This window comes from Hemiscyllium ocellatum, chromosome 24 (assembly GCF_020745735.1).
Source record: "Hemiscyllium ocellatum isolate sHemOce1 chromosome 24, sHemOce1.pat.X.cur, whole genome shotgun sequence".
NCBI classification, from domain to species: Eukaryota; Metazoa; Chordata; class Chondrichthyes; order Orectolobiformes; family Hemiscylliidae; genus Hemiscyllium; species Hemiscyllium ocellatum.
Genome location: NC_083424.1, coordinates 38,959,308 through 38,975,955, shown reverse-complemented (window position 1 = coordinate 38,975,955; position 16,648 = coordinate 38,959,308). Strand labels below are relative to the sequence as shown.

Below are 16,648 nucleotides of genomic sequence, written 5' to 3'. Positions count from 1 at the left end.
AGCTATCCAGCAAGTCCAACAGCAAACTGCTTGCACTAATGAGGACAGAAGGTCTTAGTTGTAACACTCTCTGATAGTTGAACAGCTTGTGAGGACTCAGTATCTGAGCTCATACTAGAACAGCAATTTGGACGAGCTACTAAAAAAAAGTCAACACCCATGAAAGCAAACCTCAGAAAAACAAAATATAAAATCTTACCTACAGGCTAGAAATAAACAAAATGGCATTAAATTATGAAAATGAGAGAAGTTGAACCTGATACTATCTTTGAGATTCACTAATTTCCCAGCATTAAACAGTGGTTAGTCATTAGACATTCAGATCACCCCAAACCCAATATTTATTATTATAATGATTGTAATAAACCTAACCCACATAATGAATGTGAATGAGGCATCCTAAGGCTTAAAATCTCAAGACAGATGCTGATGACGTTCTACTAACATGAACCAAGCATGGTGAAGGCAAGGATGTCGATGATCTGAAGTATATCAAATGCAAATTTTGTAAGCACTTGAAAAAATTAATGATATCAACCCACATTATTCTACTCTTCAACTGCAGAACAGAATATGACATATGAAAAAGAGAGAAATTTTAAAAATCCAATACATGTTGAAGATAACAGAAAATTACTTAAGTAAAATACTCACTCTTAAAGAAACTTGGTGTTTAACTGTTAAGTTTGCGTATGCAAAGGTACTTGCCATTCCAATACACACAGCAATACCTGTATTAAGAAAGGAAACACTTCTTTTGTTCACATAATATATAGAATCACGAGGATTACCTCTTGCAAAAAAAATTACATTTATATTGTCCCTTTCACAGCCATCGGATGTCTCAAGGTAGTTTACAGTCAATTGTATTCACTGCCATAACACAGTAACTGTGGCAGCCAATATAGATGCACCAAAATCCCATACAGCAATTTGATTACATACAGATATTCTGTTTTTTTCTGATGTTGATTGAAGAATAAATTTAAAGATCTTACAAGATAAAAATCAATGGTTCAGAACAACACACTTCACAAGGCAGCTGACCAAATAAATAATGGCTGGATCCAGTGTTTGCACAAATTTTTGTACAGTATTGGGATTAAGTAGATATCAATTATATTCAAGGCACTCTGAGACATACTCAGCTCCTGGTGACTCACTTGGCATTATCTTCAGAATGACAAATTGTATTCATTCCTTTGCATTGGGATGATCACATTTCTTCTCTTGTTCTGAATAGTTATGGGTAATCTCTAACGAGCACCATTGGGAAAACTCCCAAGCATAGTTGCAATGAGTTACAGATAACAATCTTGCTATAACAAGTTTTCAAGGCGATAGTTCCTCAAATGATTACTGTTTTCACTAACCAAACTTAGAGCAACAAAAAGTTTTTTTTAAAATTTGAACAGGACCTCTGATAGATCAAGTGATATCACTACAATTTTAACACATCTCCTGTGTATTCGTGCAGGTTTGACAAACAAGATCTAAGTAAAGCCAGCATCTAAAGGCACAGCTCCTGTGTAAAGAAATCACATACAAAATTAGCACCAGTAAGTTGAATATAAATGCAAGGAATGTTGGATATACTCATAGGTCAGAAAACATCTGTGGAGAAAGGAACTTAACATTTCAAGTCATAGAGTCATACATCACGATACAGATCCTTCCATCCAAAACGTCCATGCTGAACAAGTTTCTCAAATTGAACTAATCTCACTTGCCCACATTTGGCTCATATCCCTCTAAATCTTTCCTATTCATGTACCTGTCCAAATGTCTCTTAAATGCTGTGACTCTGCATTTTCGAGAGCATAGTTACCTTTGCTGGTTTCTTAACTGTAACTTTTGAACTCGTATAAGCTGAATGCTGAATAGAGGAAGGAGAAAAAGTATAAATTGTTTGGATATAGCTTGTCTTTTTTTTAAACTGCTAATTGCCTACAGCCAGGAATGAAACAAGATGCTAAAGTTCTAGAGATATAAATGAGAAATGCTGTTCACTATATGCCTCATGTCACTGGTGTGGTCTTAGTGAAACTGTCACATTTACAGAGTTATAATATCTCCTTTTGGCTTTTGTGCAGGTACATTAAAACTGGAAAATAGCACATAAATGACTATATAGATATCTACAATCACAATATTTAGAATCAAGCTTAAATTCAAAATTCAATTATATATTTATATTCTTTAGGTGGCTTTTACTGAGGGCTTAACATATATGCATAGAGCCAAAGAAATGATATCACTATATCAAAGCAAAATATTGCAGAAATTGGAAATTTGAGATTAAAACAACAAAAAAAGTCATATTCAGCAGACTTGAAATCTTAACTCTACTTCTCTCCACCGATGCTGCCTGACCTGCTGATGGAATATGCTCAGCTTGTGTTAAAAAGCTCAAGAGATACAGGGCTGAATTCTCCTTTGCCCTGAACAATGTGGGCAATGGTGAAATAGCTGGGAAAGTATGGTGAGAATGGAAAATATGTGATTTTTGATGCCAGGTGACTTAGTGCATGAAGCTTCAATGGCTAGGTGAGAATCTCACTTGGTGAGTTTTGAGGGACCTATATGCATGCATTAATATCTCATCAGTGTTATCTAAGTTTCCTTAATTTATATGCAGATTGTTATTTTCCCTACAGTGGAGGGAAATCTACCAAATCTTAACATTAAAGAATACCTAGCAGCTGCAACTTGCTGGTGGCTTCTTCAGGCTTCTGTCTTGGCCAGCATTCCACAACACTTCCATGGGCAGTTACTACTAGGACACTGCACAACCGAGGCTGGCATGAGCCAAGCTCAAGCCTCAGCACATCACCGTGGTATATCTCAGACTCAATCATTTCAGTACTACACCTCAGAACTCAAGGACAACTAACTTTCCAATTCTGTTGCCAAACTGCTTTGCACACAGTGGAGGTTCCAACCTCATGCATTGGCACAGGCTGTAACTCAGGGTTGTTAGCTTGCTTTCTCAGTATTCACTCACTTTGCACCTACTTGGATGCTTACAGCATTTCTGTCTTGCCTTGCCCTTTTGTTCATTGTCACCTCAATCAGGATTTAAAGGAAGAGCAGCATAGTGGCTCACTGGTTAGCACTGCTGCCTCACAGAGCCAGGGACCCGAGCTTGATTCCTGCCTCGAGCGAATATCTGTGGAGTTTGTACATTCTCCCTGTGTCCTGCATGGGTTTCCTCCAGGTGCTCTGGTTTCCTCCCACAATCCAAAGATGTGCCGGCCAGGTGAATTGGCCACACTAAATTGCCCATGGTGTTAGATGCATTAGTCAGGGGTAGGGGAATGGGTGTGGGTGGATTACTCTTTGGAGAGTCGGTGTGGACTTGCTGGGCTGAAGGGCCTGTTTCCATACTGTAGGGAATCTAATTTAATCAAAGACTAAATACTTCCATCTTGCCTTTTAGTGCAGACACAAAGCCAAGTAGCCTGTAATGTTTGTCATCAATGCAAGTCAAAGGAACAAATATGTTGATTATTGAGGCACTGTGTTACATCAATGTCATACTTATACCATGTCCCAGCAGCTTACGCAGCAAATACACCGAACGTGCTTCAAACAAATAGTCATCATTCAAAATTTAAGGGGGAACAATCCTCAGTGAAGTCCACAAAGACTGTTGTCAACTGTGGGTAACAGTACACTAAGTCAAAGGTTTTATGCAAGGGGCTGAAACACAGTTAATTGGCCAATCGGGATGTTCAGGGTTGGGGGTGCAGTATCACAACAATCCGGAGATAGGCCATAATCAATCCTGTGGGTCCAATGCAACCAGTCCAGGGAAAGGCATTAAATCACTCCAGGAGCTGTCAGTAGTCTAGATAGTCATCAGTTGGGATTATTGTTCCAAGTCAGTTAGGGGATAACCCACGGTTAGCTCTGGGTGTCTGTTCAGTGAAAGTCAAGCAGGAGTCACTGCTTTGATGGGGAAACTGGAAAGATCAATTATTGGGAATAGAGGCAGCATGCTGGAATAATTGTGAACAATATTTGGACAGAGGACAATAATTGTGCAACTCAACATATAAGAACTGAAATGACTGCAGATGCTGGAAACCAGAAATTACTGAGAAAGCTAAGCTGGTCTGGCAGCATCTGTGGAAGAAGTCAGAATTAACATTTCAGGTCCAGTGACCCTTCCTCAAAACAACAAATAAGGCAGTCAACAGAGCATGGGCGGGCAAGAGGTAGGGAGTCATCGATGGTCATCACCACCTTGATTTTGTTGGGAGCTGGCAGTGCATCATGATGATTGGAAATACAGTCGGTTCTGCTACAACGAGAGTTTCTTCAATGCGAATTGGCTTCAATGTGATTGAAGAATTTAGACCAATATCTGTAGAACGCAAACTTTCCTTAACTGCATTAGCTTTAACGCGATTCGGTCCCATTAGTTTAAATGGCCCGGCTATTGCGAGATTTTTTTTATAATACGAGATCACATGAAAAGAGAATTATCACGTTATATCAAAACCAACTGTACTTGAGAGGGAAATCAGGAGGGCAATAAGGGGACATGAGATAGCTTTGGCAAATAGAGTTAAGGAGAATCCAAAGGATTTTTATAAATACATTAAGGACAAAAGGGTAGAGAATAGGGCCTCTCAAAGATCAGCAAGGGAGCCTATGTGTGGAACTGCAGGAAATGGGGGAGATACTAAACGAGTATTTTGCATCAGTGTTTACTGTGGAGAAGAACACGGAATATATAGAATGTGGGGAAATAGATGGTGACATCTTGGAAAATGTCCATATTACAAAGGAGGGTGTGCCGGGTGTCTTAAAATGCAGAAAGGTGAATCAATCCCCAGGACTTGAGCATGTGTACCCTAGAAATCTGTAGGATGTTAGAGAAGTGATTGCTGGGCGCTTTGCTGAGATATTTGTATCATTGATAGCCACAGGCGAGGTCTGGAAGACTGGGAGTTGGCGAACATGGTACCACTATTTAAGAAAGATGGTAAGGAAAAGCCAGTAAGACCAGTAAGCCTGACATTGGGGGTGGGCAAGTTGGAGAGAATCCTGAGGACAGGATTTACATGTATTTGGAAAGGCAGGAACTGATTAGGGATGGTCAACATGGCTTCGTGCATGGGAAATCATGTCTCACTAACTTGATTGAGATTTTTGAATAAATAACAAAGAAGATTGATGAGGGCAGAGCGATAAATGTGATCTATATGGATTTTAGTAAGACATTCAACAAGATTCTTCATGGTTGACTGGTTAGCAAGATTAGAGTCACAGGGAATACAGTGAGAACTAGCCATTTGAGTACAGAACTCGCTAGAAGGAAAAAGACAGTGGGTAGAGACGAAGGGTAGCTTTTCAAACTGGAAGCCTATGACCAATGGTGTGCCACAAGGATTGGTGCTGGGTCCACTGCTATTTGTCAAATATATAAATGCCTCAGATATGAACATTGGAGACATGGTTAGTAAGTTTGCAGACACCACCAAATTTGGAGGTGTACTGGATAGTGGAGGTTACTTCAGAGTACAACGGGAGCTTGATCAGATGGGCCAAAGGGCCGAGGAGTGGCAAATGGAGGTTAATTTAGATAACAATGAGGTTCTGCATTTTGGAAAGATAGATCAGGGCAGGATGCATACACTTAATGGTAAGGTCCTGGGGAGTGTAGCTGAACAAAGAGACCTTGGAGTGGAGGTTCATAGTTCCTTGAAAGTGGAGTTGCAGGTAGATAGGATAGTGAAGAAGGAGTTTGGTATGCTTTCCTTCATTGGTCAATGTATTGAGTATAGGAATTGGGAGGTCATGTTGCAGCTGTACAGGACATTGGTTAGGCCATTTTTGGAATACTGTGTGTAATTCTGGGTCTCGCTCCTATAGGAAGGATGTTATGAAACTTGAAAGGGTTCAGAAAAGATTTACAAGGATGTTGCCAGGATTGGAAGGTCTGAACTAGAAGGAGAGGCTGAATAGGCTGAGGCTGTTTTCCCTGAAGCACTAAAGGTGTGGGGTGACCTTATAAAAATTTATAAAATTAGGAGGAGCATGGATATGGAAAATAAACAAGGTCTTTTCCCTGGGGAGGGGGAATCCAGAACTAGAGGGCATATGTTTAAGGTGAGAGGGGAAAGATTTAAAAGGGATCTAAGAGGCTTTTTTTTCACAGAGGAAGTGGTGGAGGTGATATAATTACAACATTTACAAGGCATCTGTATGGGTATATGAACAGAAAGAGTTTAGAGAGATATGGATCAAGTGCTGGCAAATGTGACTGGATTAATGTAAGATATCTGGTTGGCATGGGCGAGTTGAACTGAGGGTCTGTTTCTGTGCTGCACAGCTCTATGACTATAACTACGCTGTAAGCCTGGGTTCGATGTAGAGTGGAGAGATAAAGATTTAAACAAAAGAACTGAATGGGAACGTGAAGTGGCTCGGGATTGATGGGATGTGGAAGACGATAGGGAATATGAAAGTTTAGGAAGGTCACATATTTTGACAGGCGGCACCTGAGATTCACTCTCTGCTGTCTTCTAATTTCGTTTGCATCATAAATGTACAACTGAAATTAAAACTGGAGGTACAGTTAGTAAGTTTGCAGATGACACCAAATTTGGAGGTGTACTGGACAGCGGAGGTAACCTCAGAGTACAATAGGATCTTGATCAGATGGGCCAATGGGCTGAGAATTGGAAGATGGAGTTTAATTTAGATAAATGTGGGGTTCTGCATTTTGGAAAGACAAACCAGGGCAGGATATATACACTTAATGGTAAGATCCTGGGGAGTGTTGCTGAACAAAGAGACCTTGGAGTGGAGGTTCATAGTCCCTTGAAAGTGGAGATGCAGGTAGGCAGCATCGTGATGAAGGCATTTGGTATGTTTTCCTTTATTTGTCAGTGAGGTGAGTATAGGAGTTGGGAGGTCATGTTGTGGCATTAAAAATCACATCTGGTGTGGGCAGAGCTAAATGATTTTTTTTTTCCTGTGTTTATTGGCTCTGCTTTTATGAAATGTGAAGACCTTCAAGCACCAATTGCAATGATGAGGCACACATATAGGTTAAAGACATCTGTAAACACAGGATTCTGGGTGTGAACATCACACAGTGACCAACTACATCAACGAAAAATCCTGGCCTCAAGCAATCTTGACTATGTCACTGATCATGACAAATTATTTCCGTTTCACAGCCAACAGAGCAGCATGACGGCTCAGTGGTGAGCACTGCTGCCTCACAGCACCAGGAACCCAGGTTCAATTCCACCTTTAGGTTACAGTTTGTTAGAGTTTGCACATTCTTCTCATGTCTGCCTGGGCTCCCACAGTCCAAACATGTGCAGGTAGGTAGACTGGCTATGCTAAAGTGTCCAGGAATGTGCAGGCTAGTGAATTAATCATGGGAAATGCAAGGTTATAAGGTCGGGGTTGGGTCTTTGAAGGGTCAGTGTGGATCGATGGGCCGAATGGTCTGCTTCCGCACTGTAGGGATTCTATGATAACTGTGATTAATGTCAGGTGAGCTATAAAGATTCACCGAAGTTTCACAATTCACCATAAAATGTAGGAATAGAAGTTGCACCTTCAGCTGATTGAGTCTGCTCCACCAATCAACGAGAGTATGAATAATCATGATTATCCTGAACTCCACTTTCCTCTGTCTTCCCTATAACTCATGACTTCCCTTTAAATATATGTCCATTTGAACTTTGAATATAGTTAATGAACCAGCATCACATCCCTCTTTGATAAAAAAATTCCAGATACACTCTTCTCAGAGAAGAAATTCCTCCTGATCTCTCTCCCATTAGAGTCATAGAGATGTACAGCATGGAAACAGACCCTTCGGTCCAACCCGTTCTTGCCGACCGGATATCCCAACCCAATCTAGTCCCACTTGCCAGCACCCAGCCCATATCCCTCCAAACCCTTCCTATTCATATCCCCATCCTTACTCGAAGATTATGCAGGTTCTAGAATCTCTCATAAAGGGAGACAATCTCACAGCATCTATCCTGTCAAGCCCCCAATGAAACTTTACATTTTAATATATCACCTCTCTTCTTCTAAGCTCCAGTGAAAAAAAGGACCAACCCACTCGACTTCGCCTCCATACCTAGGATAAACCTAGAGAACATTATCTGGACTGGGTCAATGCCAGCATATCTTTCTTCAGATAAGGGTATCAAAACTGTTCACAGTAATGTAGGTGTGGTCCAACTAGTACCTTGTATAATTTCACCATTTCTCTACTTTAATATTCCAGTCCCCTTGAAATAAAGGCTCACAATCCATTTGCCTTTCCTTGTGACCTGCTAAACTTGAATGCTAGCTCTTTGAGATTCATTCACAGGGTCTCCCAAATCCCCATGTAATGCAGCTCTCTGCAGTCTTTCTCCACTTAAAACATTCAACTCCTCTATTCTCATGCCAAAGTGCATAATCTCACAATTTATTCTATCTGTCAAGTTTTTGCCCCTCATTTAACCTGTCTATATCCCTCTGGAGACTTTGTGCCACTCTCACTATTTGCCTTCCCACCGATTTTTGCATCATCAATAAACCTGGTGATGCTTCCTTCACTTCCATCAGCCAAGTAATTTATATTGGAAATAACATTTGTCCCAAAACCAATCCCGGTGGCATTCCACTGGTTGCATGTTCAAACTTCAATTAATGACATCCACATAAACACCTTCTGAGATGTAATAGCTTGCACAAGGTCCAGGGATTACTTACTTCACATCCTGCAGTATAAACTATCGACACCATTATCTTATATCTAATGCTGCCTTTCTTGGGTAATGTGGGGCAAAGGTCTTATTCTTCCGATCACATTTACAAATCTCCTTTGGTCGTGTGTCATGTGGCTTGTACAGAAAACATCTGGATTAGGTCTACAGCATGAAAAGTCCATGCGAGGTATCCCATTGCCCTCCTTGTCAGAGAGTTCCAGTGTTTGAAGGATAATGGCTAAATATCATTTGTTTGCGCTAAGACTGTTGACTGATCACATTACTTAGGAACTGCTTGGTTTCTGATACTGCCTACATAAGCTCATTGGAACCTTTATCAATGGATCCAGGTACAGAACCTGTTGTTATCTCTATGGGTTGCACTATAAATATCCACAGAAATTAATGAAGAACATGTGATTGGAATTCCAGGACCAGCTTCAATCTCTAGTACAAGAGAGATTCTTGTACAATCTCCATAACACAAAGAAAATGCAGGAGACCCACAGTCAGTCATTCTTCTGCATGTCTTCCAGATGAGAACGTGCTAGTGCAACATCAGATCTGACACCAAGTCACAGTTTATAGAGCTGTGGCAGTTTCTGTCCTCCTACATGACTCTGAGACATGAACTGTCTACAGCAGCCACCTCAAGGCACTGGAGCAGTACAACCTACATTGTCTGTGCAAGATCCTGCAAATCCGCTGGAAAGAAAGAAACAAAGTCCTCAGCCAGGCCAACATGCCCAGCATCGAGACACTGACCACCCTTGATCAGTTACAATTGGCTGGGCAAGTTGTCCACATGACTGACACAAGACTCCCCAAGCAGACGCTCTACTCCCAGTTCTGAAGTGGCAGGTGAGCCTCAGGTGGACAAAGGCAGCACTTCAGGGATATATTCAAGGCCTCATTCCCACAGACACCTTTGAATCAATGGTCCTGCACTATCTGAAGAGGAGGAGGAGCATCCGGGAAGGCGTCGAGTATGTCAAGACATGCTATAAGGAAAAAGCGGAAGCCAAGCAAAACAGCAAAAGAAGCAAGCTGCCACACCAATGCCCCACCCACCCTTTCCCGTGACCACCTTCTGCCCCAAGTATAGCCTGCGGAAGCCGCAACAGACTGTTCAGCCACTTATGGACTCACGCTGAGAGTGGACGAGAGTCATCCTTATCCATGAGGGACCACCACTAATGTCTTCTAGATGACAGTGTGCCAGTGACATTGCAGAAGGAGAATGTCCCTGTATACCTTGACAAAATTGTGCTAGCTGCAGCAGCAATCAAGGTGCAGGGCACAGAGGTAGTATACAGAATTAGTGGTTATAAATACAACATAACATTTTCTTCCACTGGTGCCATCGACAGTTACAAAATGTGTCCTCAACTTGAGGTTCCCATTCTTAATATGATCTAGGATTTGTTGCAGTATAGTACAGACAGAGTGCCACATAATCCTTGCATACTTTGCGCTGGACAACTGAGGATCCAATAAAGGGATGTGATGGACAATGAAGATCAGAGAGAACAACACTATTATTCTGAGCAGGAAAATGAGTACATTCATGAGAAGGAACATCAACTTCACCATCCTACAGTGCAATATCATTGGCTGCAGCAACCCACGTAAGACTTCTTTGGTAACTGCTTTCAATTAAACAGAGTTGGGTAAGGCCATCATTCACTGATTGTAAATGTATTGATGCTGCAAAGGCAAACATTATCTGTTTAATCCCAAATGTAAATGCAGCTTTTCAATATGCTCCTTCTTAACATTTTCTCTTGTTTAATAAAGGTTAATGTTGTAAACTGACGGAAGCCTTCACAATATCTGATGCTCCCTCATTCAATAATGATGACGTTTTATGTTACTAGGGACAAAAAGAATAGGCATCCTTCAGAAGAGATTAGAAAATAATGTGATGTTTCTATCTTTCTTATAGCTGCAGCTAAAATGAGAGTCAGCCACACAGCTGATGACAAGTGAATGTATATTTACAATTCTGAAATTCTATTTATAATGCGGTGTCACTCGTGACTATATGTGCACTCAAAAATTTTTTTTAACCTTCCCCTCCCAATAAATCTAGGTGCAGTCTCAGGATCTGCAGCTGGAGTTAAGAGAGCCTGCTTTAGAGTGGAGCCTGTTGGTCTTGGAGTTTCAGTAGATGACCTTCAGGTGTCTAGAGGGTCCAGACATACATAAAGTCATGGCCAGGCACAGGCTGGTTTAAATGTCACAGTCAGGATGAAGTGGAGAGGCCAGATACCTTTGGACTGCCCTGAGAGGAAACTCCTGGAGGCCCGGTTCATGCTTCTTGCTTTGGTTGAGTGTTCACTGGCCCAGACTGTCTCCATGTGATGATGACACATCGAAAGTGAAGTTGAGGTCCCTCATGATCTTGCTTCTTTGCCATTGGTGCTGAGCACCAAGGCAAGAGAGATAGGGTGCTGGTCAGTGTGAATGTCTGGCAGACATTCAGTGTGTTGGACCTGGCTCTTCATGACAGCTGACAACCTGTCCATGGAGACAGCCCGAGGTTCCACACTGGAGCCAACGTTGTGCAGATGGTTTTGGTGGATTCCTCTAACCTCTGATCCAGGTAACCGAATGCTTTTCACAAACCTATCTACTACTCCTGTGACAGCTTTAATAACATTATTCATAGTCCCTGTGACAGCTTTAATGACACTATTCCTGGCTGACACCATAGACTTGTCTCCTGCCTGGGACTGAGCAGGTGCCTGATCTCTAGCAGTCCTCTGAGTACCAGAGTCCTGGGTGTTTCTTCCTTGGTCCGCTGCAGATACATGGTAGTAATGTGCTCACCAGAATGTGCTCCTGATTCAAATTTAGCTAAAATACCCACCGAGGTATCTGAGCTGGTGGCCGATATAGGAGACAGCTGTGCGCTTGTGGCTTCATCCTAAGAGGTAGTGGAAAAGACTGGAAGGGATGGTTTCTTCAGTGTGTAAGCTGTGTAGATGCTGCTCATGACTACTGAAGACAAAAGAGGGAATAAGATGCAAACTAGGGATAGGAACTTGGGCATGTTAGCACGACATTAATTGTGGTGGTTAAAGGAGAGCAGCATGGCATTTGACAATGAATCTTGTTTGGTGCCCATGAGATGACAGTCTTGGCATCATCACATTAGCAATCCTTTCCTGCTAAGACAAGGATTCTCTCATTGTAAGGGGGGATAAGCAGATGATTATTAGACACCTTACCATCTGTCTTTGGCTCTCTGTCCTGTTGTGGACTATTTCTTCCTGGAATGAGACAAAGGCAGGGATTAAATGAGAGGCAAGCGGCAGATCTGCTAGTGGTGGGACAAGTGCTGGAAAGGTAGTGCAGTGTCCTGGATGAGTGAGTAGGAAGCGGAAAGTAAGTGCAGGGTTAGTATACTGGGTGATGAGATGGGTGAGAGCAGTTGAGGAAAGATACTGCATGCAACAGTAAGACCATGAGCCTTGGTCAAAGATGTCACAGCAGCAGAGTTATAGCAAGTCTGAAATAGCAGGGGAGGGAAAAGATGGTGACACTTATCCTTGCAGAGCAAAGAAGGTCCTTAACCTTGTTGCATCATTGCTGCTGTTCTTCCAGAGTATGCACACTGCACTTCAGGCCAAGCTGGCAGAGTCCAGTGCCTTTGTTTCTTCTGAAAAATGTGTTGCTGTAAAAGCGCAGCAGGTCAGGCAGCATCCAAGGAGCAGGAGAATCAACGTTTCGGGCATAAGCCCTTCTTCAGGAATGACGAAGTTATGTTAAGCAGACTAAGATAAAAGGTAGGGAGAAGGGACTTGGGGGAGGGGCGTTGGGAATGCGATAGGTGGAAGGAGGTTAAGGTGAGGTGATAGGCCGGAGAGGGGGTGGGAGCGGAGAGGTCGGGAAGAAGATTGCAGGTCAAGAAGGCGGTGCTGAGTCCGAGGGTTGGGACTGAGATAAGGTGGGGAAATGAGGAAGCTGGAGAAATCTGCATTCATCCCTTGTGGTTGGAGGGTTTCTAGGTAGAAGATGAGGTGCTCTTCCTCCAGGCGTCGTGTTGCCATGGTCTGGCGATGGAGGCGGCCAAGGACTTGCATGTCCTTGGCGGAGTGGGAGGGGGTGTTAAAGTGTTCAGCCATGGGGCGATTGGGTTGGTTGGTCCAGGTGTCCCAGAGGTGTTCTCTGAAACGTTCCGCAAGTAGGCGGCCTGTCTCCCCAATGTAGAGGAGGCCACATCGGGTGCAGCAGATGCAGTAAATGATGTGTGTGGAGGTGCAGGTGAATTTATGACGGATATGGAAGGATCCCTTGGGACCTTGGAGGGAGGAGCCGGGGGGGGGGGGGGGGGGGGGGGGGGGGGGGGGGGGGGGGGGGGGGGGGTGTGGTGCGCAGGTTTTGCCTATCTTGTGGTTGCGGGGAAAGGTGCCGAGAGTGGAGATTGGATTGGTGGGGGGGGGGTGTGGACCTGATGAGGGAGTCACGGATGGAGTGGTCTTTCCGGAACGCTGATAGGGGAGGGGAGGGAAATATATCCTTGGTGATGGGGTGTGTTTGGAGGTGCCAGAAATGACGAAAGATGATACGATGTATCAGGAGGTTGGTGGGGTGGTAAGTGAGGACCAGTGGGGTTCTGTCCTGGTGGCGATTGGAGGGGCGGGGTTCAAGGGCGGAGAAGCGGGAAGTGGAGGAGATGCGGTGGAGAGCATCATCAACCATGTCTGAGGGGAAATTGCGGTCTTTGAAGGAGGCGGCCATCTGGGTTGTTCGGTATTGGAATTGGTCCTCCTGTGAGCAGATGTGGCGGAGGCGAAGGCATTGGGAATATGGGATAGCGTTTTTACAGGGGGCAGGGTGGGAGGAGGTGTAATCTAGGTAGCTGTGGGAGTCGGTTGGTTTATAGTAAATGTCTGTGTTGAGTCGGTCGCCCGAGATAGAAATGGAGAGGTCTAGGAAGGGGAGGGAGGGGTCTGAGACGGTCCAGGGAAATTTGAGGTCGGGGTGGAAGGTGTTCGTAAAGTGGATGAACTGTTCAACTGCCTCGTGGAAGCACGAGGTAGCACTGATACAGTCATCGATGTAGCAGAGGAAAAGTTAGGGGGGTGGTGCCAGTGTAGCTGTGGAAGATGGACTGTTCCACATATCCTACGAAGAGGCAGGCATAGCTGGGGCCCATGCGGGTGCCCTTGGCTACTCCTTTGGTTTGGAGGAAGTGGGAGGATTGGAAAGAGAAGTTGTTCAGAGTGAGGACCAGTTCAGTCAGTCAAAGGAGGATGTCAGTGGAAGGGCACTGGTTGGGTCGGCGACAAAGGAAGAAGCGGAGGATTTTGAGGCCTTCATGGTGGGGGATGGAGGTGTTTAGGGACTGGATGTCCATGGTGAAGATAAGGCGTTTGGGCCCGGGGAAGCGAAAATCATGGAGGAGGTGGAGGGCGTGGGTGGCGTCCCGAACGTAGGTGGGGAGTTCTTGGACTAATGGGGACAGGACCGTGTCGAGGTACGCAGAGGTGAGTTCGGTGGGGCAGGAGCAGGCTGAGACAATGGGTCGGCCGGGGCAGTCAGGTTTGTGGATTTTGGGCAGGAGGTAGAAACGGGCAGTATGGCGTTGTGGGACTATGAGGTTGGAGGCGGTGGATGGGAGATCCCCTGAGGTGATGAGATTATGGATGGTCTGGGAGATGATGGTTTGGTGGTGGAAGGTGGGGTCATGGTCAAGGGGACAGTAGGAGGAGGTATCCGCAAGCTGGCGTTTAGCCTCAGCAATATAAAGATTGGTGCGCCAAACTACCACCTCGCCTCCCTTGTCTGCCGGTTTGATAGTGAGGTTGGGGTTGGAGCAGAGGGAGTGGAGGGCTGCACATTGCGAGGGTGAGAGGTTGGAGTGGGTAAGAGGGGTGGACATGTTGAGGTGGTTAATGCCGCGGCAGCAGTTGGCTATGAAGAGATCGAGGGCGGGTAAGAGGCCAGCACGGGGTATCCAGGTTGGATGGGGTGTGTTGGAGGCAGGAGAAGGGGTTGCCAGAGGGTGGGCGAGAATCCTGGTTGAAGAAGTAGGTGCAGAGGCGAAGGTGGCGGAAGAATTATTCGATGTCTCGCCGCGTGTTGAACTCGTTAATCCGGGAGCTTAGAGGGATGGTGAGCCTCTGCTGAGGGCTGATCTTTCATCCTCAGAGAGGGAGAGGTCTGGAGGGATGGTGAAAATATGGCAGGGCTGGGAGCTAAGACCTGGTGTGGCGCTGGAGCTGGGAGTGGGAGTGGGGGCAGGGTTCGGTATGCGGATGGAGTTAGGCATGTGGGTGGAGTTTGGGGTGGGGGCAGGGTTGGGCGTGGGGACGGAGATCGGCGTGGGGGCGGAGATCGGCGGGTGGAGGAGAAGCATGCGACGGGGTCGTTGTGTAGGTGAGTGACGTCACTGGGGGCTGAAGTAGATGCGGCAACGACAACTCCAGGGGGGGAAGTGGTTGCGGAGAAGGCAGAAATGGTGTTGTTCCCAGTGGCTGTGGACCCCCGGAGGCCATGAATCTGTCAGCGATGGTCTTCCTGGTGATCGTGTAGGCGGTTGTCTGGGCAGTGATCGCAGAGGCTGCATGGTCGGTGGGGACGGAAGTGACATCATGGTTCGTGGCGGCGGTTATTGCAGCGGCAGCGTGGGTAATGGCGCCCGAGCAGTTCAGGAGGCCAATGCAAGATACTGGAACGGTTGAGGAATCCGGAGTGTGGGGGTAAGTACATGAAAGTTTTTGGTACATACTGTCTTTAATTTCTGATATGGCTAGGAAGAACTGTTTGTTTAATGTATGGATTCTTCTGAGGATGAAGAACAGTAGGGGTCCTTTGCAGGTCTGAGAGAGTGTTGGCCTGAGCAGGGGTCGGGCTGACAGCAGGGAATGTAGGTGGCCTGCAAGCGTGGAGCGGATGATCCGGTGGGAGGTCTTCTGGCAATCTAAAGGAAAGAGAACAGCCCTCCTCTCCAACACTCCATTCACAGGACCTCTCAGCTCCTGTCAGCAAACTGGAGTGTCAACTTGCTTCTATCAACCAACTCGAGGGTAATTCTTCCCAGACTGCAACTGTGAAGAGCTTCTCGTGGCTTGCAACATTTAAACAGATGCACATGGGCCTGAAATATAGTGCCAGCACAGTGAACACTAGGATGTTTTGGCAGCAGTAAACAGATACGCTGCTGCTGAGTTTCATGATAACACAAGAGTGGGTAGTTTGGAGACATAGTGCATGCGTAATAAGGTAAGCACCATAAACCTGCGTGAGAACCGCACCCCACCCCCCTTCTAAAAAACTCCCTGAAATCGACATTTGGCCAAATTTTGGAAAACTTCAGCTGATGGTTTTTGTCTACCTAAAATTTGCTGGGGCCAGCTAGTTGATTCCATGTGCAGAGTCCACTGCAACAAAAGAATGAAGGATGTAAAATACTGACTGTATATAATCAGGAAGTCATAGAACTAAATTCAGTCAGCACAAAACACTATTATTATATTTTGATTTACTCTGAATAACCTTTGTAATTTTTTTTCTCTCTCTCTTTCTCCATGTTTCACCTCCCTATGTCCAATAATTGGAATCATTTCCACTTTCTCCCCTAAGGATACAGACTGAAAAGTGAGGAATATGAGTAACAGAGATCAAAATTGCCCATACATTCTTTCACACACCACTCCTCCTCAAAAAGGCTTACTTTACTGTGAAATTTAGTGAGTGGGTGCTGCTTTGAGGTGTAACTGCTCTGATGTGATGTTAACTGGAAAGCGTGCAGCATGCCAGTTGTTGCTGATAGCAGTGGTGGGAGGCTGTTTGAGAACAACAAAAGGCAAGGATAACCTCACAACAAATTTACCCTAGCTGGAGGGATTGGTAGGGAAGTGAGGAAGAGACTAGTATAGGAGAGCCAAATGTTAACAGTG

At 44.8% G+C, this 16,648-nt stretch overlaps 1 protein-coding gene across 2 annotated transcripts in view; it reads right to left on the bottom strand.

The window, feature by feature from the left end:
• Nucleotides 1–16,648, bottom strand: part of rnft2 (ring finger protein, transmembrane 2) — a 60,612-nt gene that overhangs the window by 33,853 nt on the left and 10,111 nt on the right. The window contains exons 4-5 of one of the 2 annotated variants that reach the window (XM_060843703.1): nucleotides 11,972–12,013; nucleotides 655–731 (exon numbers count right to left, since the gene is read on the bottom strand). In XM_060843703.1, the coding sequence (XP_060699686.1) occupies nucleotides 655–731; nucleotides 11,972–12,013 (119 nt within the window). The remainder of the gene's footprint in view (nucleotides 1–654; nucleotides 732–11,971; nucleotides 12,014–16,648) is intronic. The other variant, XM_060843704.1, reaches the window with a different exon arrangement.